The sequence below is a fragment of the Myotis daubentonii genome, chromosome 2 (assembly GCF_963259705.1).
Source record: "Myotis daubentonii chromosome 2, mMyoDau2.1, whole genome shotgun sequence".
In the NCBI taxonomy this organism is placed as follows: domain Eukaryota; kingdom Metazoa; phylum Chordata; class Mammalia; order Chiroptera; family Vespertilionidae; genus Myotis; species Myotis daubentonii.
In genome coordinates this window covers 4,602,768-4,619,259 of record NC_081841.1, presented here as the reverse complement: position 1 = coordinate 4,619,259, position 16,492 = coordinate 4,602,768, and the positions used below count along the sequence as shown (strand labels likewise).

The 16,492-nt window shown below is 45.1% G+C and overlaps 1 protein-coding gene across 1 annotated transcript in view; it reads left to right on the top strand.

Annotated features, from left to right (window-relative positions):
* Window positions 1-16,492, top strand: part of MEI1 (meiotic double-stranded break formation protein 1) — a 62,025-nt gene that overhangs the window by 21,646 nt on the left and 23,887 nt on the right. The window contains exons 14-19 of the mRNA XM_059680790.1: window positions 409-550; window positions 6,957-7,068; window positions 8,715-8,775; window positions 10,667-10,764; window positions 11,272-11,440; window positions 11,822-11,969. Coding sequence (XP_059536773.1) covers window positions 409-550; window positions 6,957-7,068; window positions 8,715-8,775; window positions 10,667-10,764; window positions 11,272-11,440; window positions 11,822-11,969 — 730 coding nt within the window. The remainder of the gene's footprint in view (window positions 1-408; window positions 551-6,956; window positions 7,069-8,714; window positions 8,776-10,666; window positions 10,765-11,271; window positions 11,441-11,821; window positions 11,970-16,492) is intronic.

Genomic DNA, 16,492 nt, shown 5'->3' with positions numbered 1-16,492 from the left:
ATTTTGTGGAAGAGCCACACTCAAGGGGCCAAAGAGCTGCGTGTGGCTCGCGAACCGCAGTTTGCCGACCACTGCGATTAGGTTGTCACAGATCTAAGGAAGGTGTTTCAGGTAGAGAGCAGCATCAATAAAGGCAGAGAGATGTGAAACAGCAAACCGGGTGGGATGCCAGGGAAGTATCTGTGCGAGGGTGGAAGAGTCATTTATTATGAGAGAGGGGGTGGGAGCACGAACCTGGGGAGGTAGCCAAGGACCAGGCCCTCCCTCTGAGGCCTCTTGAGTTTTCTCCAGATCTGCTGATAGGGATGCTTTCTCCAGATCCTGAGCTCAGGCATTCCTCTAGGAGGATGCTTCTCACCTCTGTGTTGCCTCGGTAGAAGGGGATATACTCACACACAGATTTCTCAGGTTGGCTGTGGAATTCCAGAGCGAGCCTTCGGCCCAGGAGAATCCATTCACAGCTCCCAGCGCCGAGAAGGAAGACACCTTGGAGGCCTTCTCAGAATTTCTTCTCAGTGCCTGTGACTCCGCTTGCATCCCCATGGTGATGGTGGGTTCCCTGAGCCACGGGCAGAGTGAAGCTTGGGGAGGGGAAGAATGTGAGCGTGAGTCTGGCCTGGAGATGCCAGGCAGTGACTACTCAACCGGACCTTCTGAGGCAGCGGTCGCCAACCGGTGTTCCGCGAGGTCCGAAAGGTTGGTGACCACTGGTTTAAGGAAACCTTTGGAGCAGCGGTCGGAAACTGGTGGTCTGCAGACCACTGGTGGTCTGTGAGGTCCGAAAGGTTGGCAACCGCTGTTCTGAGGTTCTCAGCAGGGTTGTTCTTGCAGCCACTTTTCCTTTGGTTTTAAAAATGAAGTGTAGTATTTCATTGTAACACTAATATATGCCTCTTGAGAAAAAGTAGAAAACAGTAATAATAAAATAAATAGGTAGTGTTTATGGGGTGATAAATGCCTTATATTCATTACCTAGTTTGATCATCCCAGTGACCCCATGAGAGGGAGCTATAATTTCCCCCAGTTTAAAGAGGGTATTGTCATATTCCTGTGGTTATAAAGCAAGTGCATGACGGTACTGAGGTTTGAACCCATGCGTCTGCATAGTAAAGCATAGCGATGAATGTCTGTGATCCAGGCTAAGGAACACAAATGTGTTCTGTGTAGTGAGAGATGGTCACTCTGGAGACAGACCTGGTCTGGAAGAAATTCATTTTGAGCTGACTTGAGCTGGAGATGGAGGAAGATCTGGGTCCAGAGCTCTTGACTGCCCAGCTGACATTGAGTGAATCCTGTCCTGGTTGAGGGTTGGACATCTGTGAGCCTCTGAAGAGTCCCTATTAGTCAGGATGGCCATCTGGGAACAGTAGGGCAGCAGGGAGGCATCCTCTGGTTTGGTTCTTCTCCCCCCACCCCCCGCCCCATTGATTTTTAGAGAGTGGAGGGGAGGGAGGAAGGGAGAGAGAGAAGAGAGAAACATCAATGTGAGAGAGACACATCAATTAGTTGTCTCCTGCTCATGCCCCAACCAGGGTTGGGGATCGAACCTGCAACCCAGGTCCATGCCCTTGACTAGGAATCAAACCCAAGACCCTTCGTTGTGTGAGCTGATGCTCTAAACACTGAGCACACCAGCCAGGGCCATCCTCTGGGTTTGACAGGGTAGAACCGCTTTTCCTTGAAGAGGCCTGTGAGCCAGCGTGCCAAGGCCTTCAGAGTGGTAACTGTAGGAGCCATGGGTTGTAGCCCTGATTGGCACACACAAACAGTAACACTTGGGCAATTCACATTGATGTCCTCATCTGCTCTGCCTTCCTCTTAGATTTATAAAGTGTTAGAGCTAGATCTAGAATAGACCATAGAATTGTTATTCTTGCTTTCTACTTTTCTGTATTTCACACTATGTATTTTCTAAGGTGTTTAAAAGAAAAAAACTTGGTTAAAAACCAAAGGAACAGTATCTTAAGAGTCATGTCTCTGAGATCTTCTTTACAGATAGGGAACCGAGACACTGAGAAGGATGGGAGGGGTGGGGAGGAGGGGAATGACCCAAGGACACAGTGATCTGGTGCAGAGCTTGAACTAGAACCCAAGTTTCTCTACTCTTTTTTTTTTTTTAATATATTTTATTGATTTTTTACAGAGAGGAAGGGAGAGAGATAGAGAGTTAGAAACATCGATGAGAGAGAAACATCGATCAGCCGCCTCCTGCACATCTTCTACTGGAGATGTGCCCGCAACCCAGGTACATGCCCTTGACCGGAATCGAACCCGGGACCCCTCAGTCCGCAGGCCGACGCTCTATCCACTGAGCCAAACCAGTTTTGGCGTCTCTACTCTTTTTTTAAAAAAAATATATTTTTATTCATTTTAGAGAGGAAGGGAGAAGGAGAGAGAGATAGAGACATCAACGATGAGAGAGAATCATTGCTCACCTGCCTCCTGCATGCCCCATACTGGGGATCGAACCCGCAGCCTGGGTATGTGGCCTGATTGGGATTTGAAACGTGACCTCCTGGTTCAATCATTGAGCCACGCCAGCGGGGCCATGTTTCTCTACTCTTTTTTTTTTTTTAATTAAATCTTTATTGTTCAGATTATTACATTTGTTCCTCTTTTTTCCCCCCCATAACTCCCCTCCTCCCAGTTCCCGCCCCACCCTCCGCCCTCACTCCCCACCCACTGTCCTCATCCATAGGTGCACGATTTTTGTCCAGTCTCTTCCCGAATCTCCCACACCCCTTTCCCCCCCAAGAATAGTCAGTCCATTCCCTTTCTATGTCCCTGATTCTATTATAATCAACAGTTCATTCTGTTCATCAGATTATTTATTCACTTGATTCTTAGATTCACTTGTTGATAGATGCATATTTGTTGTTCATAATTTGTATCTTTACCTTTTTCTTCCTCTTCCTCTTCTTAAAGGATACCTTTCAGCATTTCATATAATCCTGGTTTGGTGGTGGTGAACTCCTTTAGCTTTTCCTTATCTGTGAAGCTCTTTATCTGACCTTCAATTCTGAATGATAGCTTTGCTGGGTAAAGTAATCTTGGTTGTAGGTTCTTGCTATTCATCACTTTGAATATTTCTTGCCACTCCCTTCTGGCCTGCAAAGTTTCTGTTGAGAAATCAGCTGACAGTCGGATGGGTATTCCCTTGTAGGTAACTGAGTTTCTTTCTCTTGCTGCTTTTAAGATTCTCTCTTTGTCTTTTGCTCTTGGCATTTTAATTATGATGTGTCTTGGTGTGGTCCTCTTTGGATTCCTTTTGTTTGGGGTTCTCCGCGCTTCTTGGACCTGTAAGTCCATTTCTTTCACCAGGTGGGGGAAGTTTTCTGTCATTATTTCTTCAAATAGGTTTTCAATATCTTACTCTCTCTCATCTTCTGGCACCCCTATAATTCTGATGTTGGTACGCTTGAAGCTGTCCCAGAGGCTCCTTACACTATCCTCGCATTTTTGGATTCTTTTTTCATTTTGCTTTTCCGGTTGGATGTTTTTTGCTTCCTCGCATTTCAAATCATTGACTTGATTCTTGCGCTCCTCTGGTCTGCTGTCGGGCGTCTGTATAATATTCGTTATTTCAGTCCGTGTATGCTTAATTTCTAGTTGGTTCCCCAATATAAGATCGAGGGTCTTATTAGTTTTCGTGTAGATCTCATTAAGTTTATCGGCAGCTTCTAAACAGTTCTTTTTTTTTTTTAATTAAATCTTTATTGTTCAGATTATTACATTTGTTCCTTTTTTTTCCCCCCCATAACTCCCCTCCTCCCAGTTCCCGCCCCACCCTCCGCCCTCACTCCCCACCCACTGTCCTCATCCATAGGTGCACGATTTTTGTCCAGTCTCTTCCCACATCTCCCACACCCCTTTCCCCCCCAAGAATAGTCAGTCCATTCCCTTTCTATGTCCCTGATTCTATTATAATCAACAGTTCATTCTGTTCATCAGATTATTTATTCATTTGATTCTTAGATTCACTTGTTGATAGATGCATATTTGTTGTTCATAATTTGTATCTTTACCTTTTTCTTCCTCTTCCTCTTCTTAAAGGATACCTTTCAGCATTTCATATAATCCTGGTTTGGTGGTGATGAACTCCTTTAGCTTTTCCTTATCTGTGAAGCTCTTTATCTGACCTTCAATTCTGAATGATAGCTTTGCTGGGTAAAGTAATCTTGGTTGTAGGTTCTTGGTATTCATCACTTTGAATATTTCTTGCCACTCCCTTCTGGCCTGCAAAGTTTCTGTTGAGAAATCAGCTGACAGTCGGATGGGTATTCCCTTGTAGGTAACTGAGTTCCTTTCTCTTGCTGTTTTTAAGATTCTCTCTTTATCTTTTGCTCTTGGCATTTTAATTATGATGTGTCTTGGTGTGGTCCTCTTTGGATTCCTTTTGTTTGGGGTTCTCCGCGCTTCTTGGACCTGTAAGTCCATTTCTTTCACCAGGTGGGGGAAGTTTTCTGTCATTATTTCTTCAAATAGGTTTTCAATATCTTACTCTCTCTCATCTTCTGGCACCCCTATAATTCTGATGTTGGTACGCTTGAAGCTGTCCCAGAGGCTCCTTACACTACCCTCGCATTTTTGGATTCTTTTTTCATTTTGCTTTTCCGGTTGGATGTTTTTTGCTTCCTCGCATTTCAAATCATTGACTTGATTCTTGCGCTCCTCTGGTCTGCTGTCGGGCGTCTGTATAATATTCGTTATTTCAGTCCGTGTGTGCTTAATTTCTAGTTGGTTCCCCAATATAAGATCGAGGGTCTTATTAGTTTTCGTGTAGATCTCATTAAGTTTATCGGCAGCTTCTAAACAGTTCTTGAGAGACCTTAAAAGTGTGGTTCTGAACTCTATTTCTTCCATTGACAATTTTGTCCTGTTTCTTTGTCTCCGCATTTTGTTATGCTTCCTTGGTGCACCCCCTAGTGGTCTTTGTTTGCAGTCTTATAGATAAATCTTGATTGTTGTAGCTAATTCCAGGGAGGGTTTGACCTCCAGGCCAAGTGGCTATGAGAATCAGCTGTGTCAGCAGTGAGAGAACTTCTGTCCTCTAGGGAGGTGCTAATCTAGCCTTTGCCTGAGGCTATCCGGCAAATGCCTCTGTGCAGGGCTTGGGCGGGGCGGGTAGTATAGGATCAACAGGGTGGGCCGGAGAGAGCAGTTATGGCGGCTCTCAGTCCTGTCCCAAGGGGCTCTGCCTCTCTGAGTCCCAGCACCCGCTGCAAAGCTCGGAGAGAAAGCTGCACTCGCTCTGACCGAAGCCAGACAGTCCCGCTTCTCCCGTTTGAGTCTGGGTCCCTAAAGACTCGCCCGGATCTGGTGCTCAGAGTCTGCGACTCCCTCCCGCTTGAAAACAACAACCGCGCCCTCCGCCGCCAGCCCGCTCTGCGCACTCCGCACCTCAGAATTTGACTTCAGCACTGCGCCTCCTCTGAGTGTCCGTGTGCGTTTCTCTTTCCTCCTAGTTGTAGGACTTCCACTCAGCCAGCGTTCCTGTGGTTCTGGGTGATGTCCCTTCCGTTTTTTGGTTTCCCTTTTGAAGTAGTTGTTCAAAGCAGCAAACTCCGGCGTTAACCTATGCCGCCATCTTGGTTCTCCCTCCATTCCAGATTTCTAGTTTCTAGTTTAGTTTCATCTTTATTGAGTGTTTCTAAAAGCATTTACTTTTATTTTCATAGAAAGAATAGCTCCTTTTTGTACTCATACTAGTGCCCCAGTACACGGGTAAACAGTTCTTGAGAGACCTTAAAAGTGTGGTTCTGAACTCTATATCTTCCTTTGACAATTTTGTCCTGTTTCTTTGTCTCCGCATTTTGTTATGCTTCCTTGGTGCACCCCCTAGTGGTCTTTGTTCGCAGTCTTATAGTTAAATCTTGATTATTGTAGCTAATTCCAGGGAGGGTTTGACCTCCAGGCCAAGTGGCTATGAGAATCAGCTGTGTCAGCAGTGAGAGAACTTCTGTCCTCTAGGGAGGTGCTAATCTAGCCTTTGCCTGAGGCTATCCGGCAAATGCCTCTGTGCAGGGCTTGGGCAGGGCGGGTCGCACAGGATCAACAGGGTGGGCCGGAGAGAGCAGTTATGGTGGCTCTCAGTCTGTCCCCAGGGGCTCTGCCTCTCTGAGTCCCAGCACCCGCTGCAAAGCTCGGAGAGAAAGCTGCACTCGCTCTGACCGAAGCCAGACAGTCCCGCTTCTCCCGTTTGAGTCTGGGTCCCTAAAGACTCGCCCGGATCTGGTGCTCAGAGTCTGCGACTCCCTCCCGCTTGAAAACAACAACCGCGCCCTCCGCCGCCAGCCCGCTCTGCGCACTCCGCACCTCAGAATTTGACTTCAGCACTGCGCCTCCTCTGAGTGTCCGTGTGCGTTTCTCTTTCCTCCTAGTTGTAGGACTTCCACTCAGCCAGCGTTCCTGTGGTTCTGGGTGATGTCCCTTCCGTTTTTTGGTTTCACTTTTGAAGTAGTTGTTCAAAGCAGCAAACTCCGGCGTTAACCTATGCCGCAATCTTGGTTCTCCCCTGTTTCTCTACTCTTAATTCAGAGCTCTGTCTACTACGTCAGGCTGTCTCATGACTGTTCAAAGATCACATCAAAAATAAATGTGAAGGCAGTTTGTAAACTGTATTGCTATTACTATGGCTATAGTGATAGGAAATGGGTGTCACTCTGCATTATCATTTAGAAAGTACCTCTCACATACCAGATCTCATTTGTTTCTGGGCGGTAGGACTTGTTGTTACTCCTGTTTCACCCTTTTTGATACTGAGGCCCAGAGGGGTAAAGTACCTGACACTATTAAGTGATGGATCATAAGCCTTGGATGTAGGCTGGTGACTTCAGTTTCCTTCCATTGAAAGGGTTAGTCTCCCGTTTTAGATTTGATGCCCGTTTTGCTAATGATTTTTCTTCTTCAGAGGCTCATCCCTGGTGGCCTGTGTTCTCCCTCCTGGTTCTTTTCAGAGGCACTTGGAGCAGGCCACTCATCCTGCCTTGATGGAAGTTTTCCTTTCAATTCTACACAGCCTCTTTGTCATCGTTCCCCACATGAAGGAGAAGTTCTCCAAGAAGCTCGGTAGGCAGAAAGCCAGAGTGGACGTTGGGAGGGAGGCAGGCACCTTAGGCAGCTGCTCAGATGCTCAAAGAGCATAACCTGTGGATGGGAAGTTGACGTATTTGTTCAGAATCAAATCTGCTCTGCCAGTGTTGAGTGGAAGGGAATATCATTCAGAAAACAAAGTCCTTAAAAGCAGTTCTCAAGTTTATTGATACTTCTCTTAGAGTGTCCGGGAGGTTCCAGTTCAAAGCCCTCAATACACCTCTTTCCATATTACTGTCATACTCCATATTCCCTCAGACCTCATGATATGTTCAGCATCTCATGCCTGAGCACCGAATGCCCAAGTACCCCCAGTCATTGTGTCAACTGAGAAACTTCCCACATGCGTTCAGATGCCTTCTAGGGGAGCAGTAGCCCTGTGGGAAGCTGCTGTCTAGCTCTACACAGAAGTGCCTTCCTAAAATTGACCCCAAGTGGCTCCTGACTCTAGCCTTCTCCAGGCCTTCTTGCATCTGTTTATTTTAGTCTCTCGGTCATTTTTGTTGTTGTTGTTAACCTTCACCCGAGGATATTTTTCCCATTGGTTTTTAGAGAGAGTGGAGGGGGGGGGGAGAGAGAGAGATAGAGAGAGAGAGAGAGAGAGAGAGAGAGAGAGAGAGAGAGAGAGAGAGAGAGAGAAGAGGCTCCTGCACAATTCCAGGAGAGGGGAGGGTGGGGGGCTGTGTGGGAGAGAGAAAAAAGCAGGGCCTTTGTTGTTAGCACATGTGGGTTGGGATTCTTACTTCACCCCTTACTTGTTTACTGATATTGGGCAAATCAGTTTTCTTATCTCCATTGTCCTCAGAACAAGGTGATGATCATCAGAATGAAGTGAGATAACATGTAGATTTCCTGAATGACTGTACCCCTTAGTCTACACTGGAGTGCCAGCCAGCACACACTTCTTTCCTTCCTTTCACCCACTCTTCTTGCCTGCCATATTTCAAGAGCCAAGAGGATCCAGTCTTGGTGTGCTAGATGGGTAGAGCTTCAGATGTGCTAATCTCTGGGGTACAGTGGTGGGGAGCAAGGGATGTAGAGAAAGGCTGTGTGTGGGGAGATATAGAGTATGCAGCATGAAGCCAGCTAGAACAGGATCAGGGGCTCAACCTGCAGGAGAGAAGAGGGAAGCAGGCACTGCCAGCCAAGAGTTGGGCAGAGACCTGGAGGAGTGGGGTAGAGGAACTTTGGGTCCCTGAGAGACTGGGCCAGGAGGAGCCCTTCCAGCAGACAAGCTGGGCACCCCCTCCCTGCGGGAGTCATGGGTTAAACTGCTGTCCCAGCAAGTTGCTGTGAAACTCAGCGGGATGCTTTAGCCCCAGGACAGAATACAGATTCTCCCCAGCACTGGAGCTGGTGCGGTGGGAGCTCTTGATGTTCTTGTTTAGAATCCTGCTTTTATCTCCGTTTCACAGCCACCTGTGAGGTATAGATATTGAAACTGATTCTCGGAGGGGTTAAATAAGTGCTCCAGTGTCATAGTCCTAGATAGGGAAGGAGCAAAATTTGAGCTCTGGTCTGCATGACTTTAACACTAGTTCTCCTTGGTGCCCCCCCAGACTTGGGAATCTCTAATGCATCTGGTTTAAACCGCTTTCTGCTTTCCTCCCACTTTCCCGAAGCTTCTTCATCCTTCATACGACTCGCTCTGGAACTGAAGGCCAGGTTCTGCAGTGGCCTGAGGTACGTATGGTCCCAGGCAAAATTAACGGTCAAGGGAGCCAGCATCCTTGACTGGACACGTGGAAATTTCTGACTGGTGTGGTTTAGTCATAGGACTTGTGGGGGCATTGACGCAGTATCAGAATTACTCAGTAACCAGTCATATGAGCTAGACCTGCTTCTATAGCTTGTATTTAATCTGGTTCTGGTAAGGCCCTCCATCCATGTGATAATTGGATGGGCATCTCTCACATGAAAACTGGAAGGGTTCTTAGAGATCATTTGTGTAACCCCTCATTTTACAAATGGGGAAACAGAGGCCCTCCGAGGGTAAGGGATGCAGTAAACATCAAGAAAGAGTCATGTTCTAGCTGCCACCAGCCCAGCAATTCCAGAGGAGAAACTCTTATTCAAAATAGTCTGCCTTCTTAGGTTCCTGTTTTTTTGTTTTGTTTTGTTTTAATTGATTTTTAGAGAGAGGAAGGGAGAAAGAGAGAAACACAATATGAAAGAGAAGCATTGATCAGTTGCCTCTGGCACATGCCCCGACAGGGGATTGAACTCACAATCCGGGCATGTGCCCTGACTGGAATTGAACCTGCCACCTGTACAGGACAACGCTCCAGCTCACTGAGCCACACCAGCCAGGGCTAGAGCAGCCCTGTTTCCCTTCCCATTTGTGATTTGCCACCTGTCTCTGCATGTACTTGGCAGGTTCCGTTTGTTACTGTCTACAGGGCAGAGTCCACCTCTCCTTTCATGCCTGGGAATAGAACACCCCGTATTCAGGAGAAACTATGGGGGTCCAGCTGGATTCAAAGTCATCGTTTTGGATGTTTTGTTGTTCTCCTTGAGTACCCGTTTGGGGTCAGCAACTTCCTCTCTTTTTGTACTCCTCAGCCCTTTCCTGACCCAGGAACACATTGTTGTTTGTATGTTTTGTGAAATTGGAACTTAGTGGCCTCCTTGGTTTATTTTTTCAGCAAATTTTTAATTAATAATTATATGGACCAAGTGCCTAACTTACAGCTCTGGACAGCAGGTTTTATATTTACTTTTTTTTTGTAATTGTCACCAGAGTACATAACATGCTTAGACAAAGTAGGAGAGGGAGGGAGGGATTGAGTGATAGTCTTCCACACTCCCCAATTGGGGATCAAATCTGCAACCTAGATATGTGCCCTGCCTGGGAATTGAACCGACAACCTTTTGGTACATAGGATTACACTCAGCCAACTGTGCCAGTCTACCCAGGCTCCATATTTACTTTTTTTTAAATCCTCACCCAAGGATATTTTTCCATTGATTTTTAGAGAGAGTGGAAGAGAGAAGGAAAGACAGAGAAAGATCCATGTGAGAGAAACACATGGAGTGGTTGCCTCCTGAACATGCCCCAACCAGGGTCCGGGTCAGAGAGGAGCCTGCATCCAAGGTATGTGCCCTTGACTGGAGTTGAACCCAGGACCCTTTGGTCTGCAGGCTGATGCTTTATCCACTGAGCCAAACCGGCTAGGGCCATATTTACTTTTTTTTTTTTTTAATATATTTTATTGATTTTTTACAGAGAGGAAGGGAGAGAGATAGAGAGTTAGAAACATCGATGAGAGAGAAACATTGATCAGCTGCCTCCTGCACATCTCCTACTGGGGATATGCCCGCAACCCAGGTACATGCCCTTGACCGGAATCGAACCTGGGACCTTTCAGTCCGCAGGCCGACACTCTATCCACTGAGCCAAACCGGTTTCGGCCATATTTACTTTTTTACAGCCACCTTGAGACCTCCTCCACCAAGGCCATGGTTAGACTATCACTGGGCTCTGGCACAAAGCAGTGACACCCCAGTACATGTAGGGATAATGCTGTCCCAGCCAAAGTAGTAATGTCTTCTCTCTTTGTGTTCTCCCTCTAAGTCACTCAGCCCTAAACCAGGTGTGTTCCAGTTTCCTCTACTACTTGTGCATCAACCTCCTCTCAGCTCCAGAGAATACAGAGCCACCTTCCCAGGAAGGTAAGATGCTGCTATCTGACTACTCATGAGGTCTGTGGTGGTCTTTTAGAGTCTTTTGTTGCTGCTGTTGTTAATCCTCACCCATTTTCTTTTTTTTAGGAGAGAGTAGAAGGGAGGGAGGGAAGGGGGGAGAGAGAGAGAGAGAGAGAGAGAGAGAGAGAGAGAGAGAGAGAGAGAAACATGGCACTCATCACATGTCCTGCAGTTATTTGTCTCATCTGTTTTCCCCACCAGCTGCCTGGAGGTACTGGAGATAGGGCCTGTGTCTCACAGCCTGGTCTAGAGTAGCCACTCAGTGAATATTTGTCAAATGAATGAATGAGAGAATGTATCCATGTAACCTTTAGTCTCTCCTGGTTGGCTGAAAGCTCCATAAAGGAAGAGGGGATTCTGATTTGCTTTTATCCTGCTACCTTGTGCAGTACTCTCCATGTAGCAGATACTTACGTGCTCATTATTACTCTCATGTGTTCTCTGTGTGGCTTTCTCTAATTATTTTCTCGCCAGAACTCTCTGCAGTGTCTGAGGTCCTGCAGCACGGGCTGCCCCAGATAAGCAGCAGGAGCCCTGAAAGCCTTGCCCTCTTGTCGGATTGCCAGTATGTGGAGGGAGCTGCTCGCCAGAGACAGTTCTGCATCCTGCTCCTCTTCTACCTGGCCTACATGCACGAGGACAGGTCTCCCTCCCCCAGAAATGTGCCCATTAATCACACAAATGCTCTATGATAAATACAAGAAGAAGGGGGGGACTGGCTGCCACAGCGGGCCCTCCTGACCTCCAGAAGTAGCATCCTTCTTTTTAACAATGCCGGTTCAGCTGGCTCTTCCACCTTCCGGGTGTGAGTGAGGAGTCCCGATCCCTAACAGCCTTGCACAAAGCATGGAACCGTGTGTTGTGAGTGTGATAATGCTTTGTTAAGTATATATGGCCCGGTCTTTGTGCAAGGTGTCATTAGGCTGTGGACATGCTGGAGCCGAATGACAGTGGCTAAGGGAGGATGTGGCAAGGCTGGACAGCTATCTCTGCCTTTCTCACTCAGACCCTCTTTGGTTGACAGGCTTGTCTCAAAGGCAGACTTATCTGTGGCTGTGCAGAGCTTCCTCCTGTCTCTGCAGGCCCAGGGTGAGCGCCCGCCACTTGTGGTTCTCAGGGCATCCATCTATCTGCTTGCCATCTGCCAGGACAAAGACGATGCCCTGGATGAGGTATGGGCCACACTCCCGCACTCCTCCTCCTGCACCTCTGGGCACTGTGGCTCCTTGGGAGACTGATGTTGTGTGTATAGAGAAGAGAGAGAGCTGCGGTAGGGAGAGGGGGGAGGGTGCTGACACATACAGAGCCTATGTAATTTAGTTAATTCTCTCAACAGTCCTGGGAAGCAACGATTATTATTTCCTTTTCACAGACAAGAAAGTCAAGACTTGGGTTAAAGTCATTTTCTCTAGGTCACACAGGTAATTGATGGGGGAGCCAGACTTCAACTCAGACTTGACCAATTCCCAAGGCTCTTTTCTTAGTACCAAGTCCAGTTTGTGTAGGAGAGTGGTATGAGGATTTCCTCCTAGTAACAGTTTACCAAACAAAGCGGGTTGCTGAAACCCACATTATTGTTTTTTGTTGTGTGTGTGTGTGTGTGTGTGTGTGTGTGTATTTTCTTAAGCAGATTTTAAAAAATATATATTTTATTGATTTTTTTACAGAGAGGAAGGGAGAGGGATAGAGAGTTAGAAACATCGATGACAGAGAAACATTGATCAGCTGCCTCCTGCACACCCCCTACTAGGGATGTGCCCGCAAGCAAGGTACATGCCCTTGATCAGAATCGAACCTGGGACCCTTCAGTCCACAGGCCAACGTTCTATCCACTGAGCCAGACTGGTTAGGGCTTTAAATATATTTTTATTCTCTAGCTCTTTATTCAGAGAGGAAGGGAGAGGGGAGAGAGAGATAGAGACATCAATAATGAGAGAGAATCATTAATGGGCTGCCTCCTGCACACCCCCCATTAAGGATTGAGCCCACAACCCAGGCATGTTCCCTTGACTGGAATTGAACCTGAGACTCTTCAGTCTGCAGACCAACACTCTATCCACTGATCCAAAGCAACTAGGGCATTTAAAAAATATATATGGTTTTTTAAAATTGATTTTAGAGAAGAAGGTAGAGGGAGAGAGAGATAGAAACATCAATGATGAAAGAGAATCATCAATTAGCTGCCTCCTGCACGCCCCCTACTGGGAATTGAACCCACAACCCAGGCGTGTGTCCTGATCCCTAATAGAACTGTGACCTCTTGGTTCATAGGTCAGTGCTCAAACACTGAGCAACACTGGCTGGGACAGGTTATTGTCAGTCAGGCTGATCTCAAATCACTTTTGATGGTGGTAATGTATATCAGGTTTTCTCTTCTGTAGCTCTTTATAAACTCTTGGGGACAAGGACTATGTCTGAGTCATCACTGAATCTCCTTTTTCATTGAAGATTGCTTCTACTCCTGTGGACTCTTCAGCCTCAACCTAGGATACTTTTCCTTCACTTACTATTAATTTTGCCTCTTTTTTTTTTATTACTGTTGGGGCCAATGTGATGTAAGCAAACTTGGTTTAATTTGAATGGAAACAGGAAGGGATAGTCGAAGTACAATGGATTTTCAAGTAAGATAGATCAAGGTATACAATGTCCCATTGTCTCTCAACCATTGGTGATCATTGCCTTAATTCATTAATTCATTAGGGATTGCAAAATAATAATACCCTAATTTTGTTATTTTCTCTTTATTAATTTGAATACTTTTATTTAAAAAAACTTCCCTTATCAACTATTTGTTACTATGGATGATAGATTATATAGAAAGAATAGATTGAATATTTGATCCAAGGAGATTTTTTTTTTTTTTAGTATTGTTATGAACTCATGGATTTAAAAATATTTGATGTGTTTCAATCCACTATAGATATTAGCCTTTTGAGGCTCAAGTTGTTCTATCTTTGGCCAGTGGGAGCCTATTCATGCTAGTTCCTAAGTCCTTTTGACACAACCCTAGTAGTCTTTAACAGAGTTTGGGCTTTCTAGTATGATGAGAGACTTCTGGGGGTGCATGTGAGGGCCCACAAAAGTTGCTGTGTTAGTGTCTCTGGGAATGGGCATTTCAGAGTGTCAAGCCCTATTTATTCCTGGAAGCTCTTACTTTTCAGTAACTTCTCTCTAGTTTTATCAGCATTTCCTAAGCCCTTGACCACTACTCAAATAAATAAGCACATGATTTTTTTTATTTGTTTCTCAACATTTTAGCAACTCAAACAATGTGGCTTGACCACTTGACAGGGGCCAGGTGCCATGTGGGGTCCTCTCAGGGTTGAGGTGAAACAAACACGTTCTCTGCCCTCAGGGAGCACTGGTTTGCCAGGAGAGACAATATTTCCTACAAGGCAGGCAGCAGCTGCAGGGAGTGCTCTCCTGGAGCCTGAAGGACTGGCCAGGAGCTACCACAGCACTTGGGAGATCGTTGCATCAGGAGAGGCTTCCTGGAGGAGACTGAGGTGAAGGGAGAACTTTCAGGCTGAGAGTAGAGCAAGATTTAAGATACAGAATTGGGAAGTTGCCCAGTCTACACACTCAAGTAAGGGAGACTAGTTTAGTGTACTTTGCTAAGACATGGGAGACAGTGGAGAGAAGCCGGACTTATATCTTTAATAACATGCTTGAAAATGAAATTGAGAAATCAATCCCATTTATAATAGCATCAGTAAATGATATATGTAGGAAAAATATTTCACAAAAAAGTGCAAGGACTTGTACACTGAAAATTACAAAACATCATTGACACATGATGACAGAAGATTTGAGTGGGGTGGTGGGCACACAGTGCAATATACAGATCTCGTAACAAAGAAGCCCACACCTGAAACCTATATGTTCATATTGACCAATGTCAACCCAATAAATTTAATAAAAATCATTGAAATAAATTAAAGAAGACCTAAATAAATAGAAAGACATTCTTCTGTGTTCATGAATCAGAAGACTTAATAACCAATTATAAGATAAGCCACTTCTGTGGATATAATATACAACACAATGACTGTAGCTAACAATAATACTACTTTGTATATTTGAATGTTGCTAAGAGATTAAATCTGAAAAGCTCTCATCACAAGAAAAATAATTTTGTAAGTATGTGAGGTGGTGGATATTAACTAAACTTATTATATTAATCATTTCACAATGTATACATTTATCAAATCCTTATATTGAACATAATAAATTTATATAATGTTATATGTCAATTATATCTCAATAAAACTGGAAAAGAAAAGGAGACTTAATAGTGTTCAGATGGCAGTACTCCCCAAATTGATTTATAGATTCAACACAATCCCTATCAAAATTTCAGTTGCCTTTTTTTCAGATGACTCACACTTTTATTTATTTATTTATTTAAAAAATACATATTTTTAAATTGATTTTAGAGAGGGAGAGAGAGATAGATACATCAATGATGAGAGAGAATTATTGATCGGCTGCCTCCTGCACACCCCACACTGGGGATCGAGCCCGCAACCTGGGCATGTGCCCTTGACCAGAACTGAATTTGGGACCCTTCAGTTTGTGGGACCCTCTATCCACTGAGCCAAACCAGCTAGGGCTGGAGAACTCACACTTAAAAAATCTTTTTGATTGATTTTTGAAAGAAAGGGAGGAAAGGAGAGAGAGAGAGAGAAAGAGAGAAACATCAATTTTTGTTGTTCCACCTGTTCATGCATACCCTGTTCGCTTCCTGCATGTGCACTGACAGGTGACTGAAACCGCAACCGTGGCAGCTTTGGCCGATTGGGAGGACACTCCATCCACCGGAGACACCTGGCCAGGACAGGACTCCCATTTTTTTATTTCAAAACTACAGTAATCAAGACAGTGTGGTTTTGGCATTAGAATAGACATCTAGATCAATGGAATAGAATTGAGAGTCCAAAAATGAACCCATAAATAAAAGTACAAAAAAATTAGAAACAAAAATAAACTCATATATTTACGGTCAGTTGATTTTTTTTTATAAGGATGCCAAGACAATTCAATAAGGAAAGAATAGTCTTTTAAACAAAATAGTGCTGAAACAACTGGATGTCCACATGTAAAGAATGAAGTTGGGCCTTAACCGGTTTGGTTCAGTGGATAGAGTGTCAGACTGTGGACTCAAGGGTTCTGGGTTCAATTCCGGTCAAGGGCACATGCCTGGATTGCGGGCTTGATCCCCAGTAGGGAGCATGCAAGAGGCAGCCAATTAATGATTCTCTGTCATTACTGATGGTTCTATCTCCCTCTCCCTTCCTTTCTGAAATCAATAAAATACATTAAAAAAACCCCAAAAGAATGAAGTTGTACCCATACTTCATACTATACACAAAAATTAACTAAAAAATGGATCAACGGGCTAAATGAAAGGGCCACAAATAGAAACTATAAAACTCTTAGAATATCATATTAAGGAATATGAACCTTGTTAGATATGCAATGAGAAGAGGATGTTGAGAGTTAATAAATGATTCAACACATCATTTGCTGCATCTGTGCTAGGCCCTACACCAGGTGTTCATAGATTAATCTGCCATAGTCCCTGCCCTCAAGCAGCTCAAGTCTAGTGTGAGAGGTAGATACATATGCTGACAGTTACAGCACACCGTGGTAAGTATATTTATAGAGCTGGGTTTCTCAGCCTTGGCACTGTTAA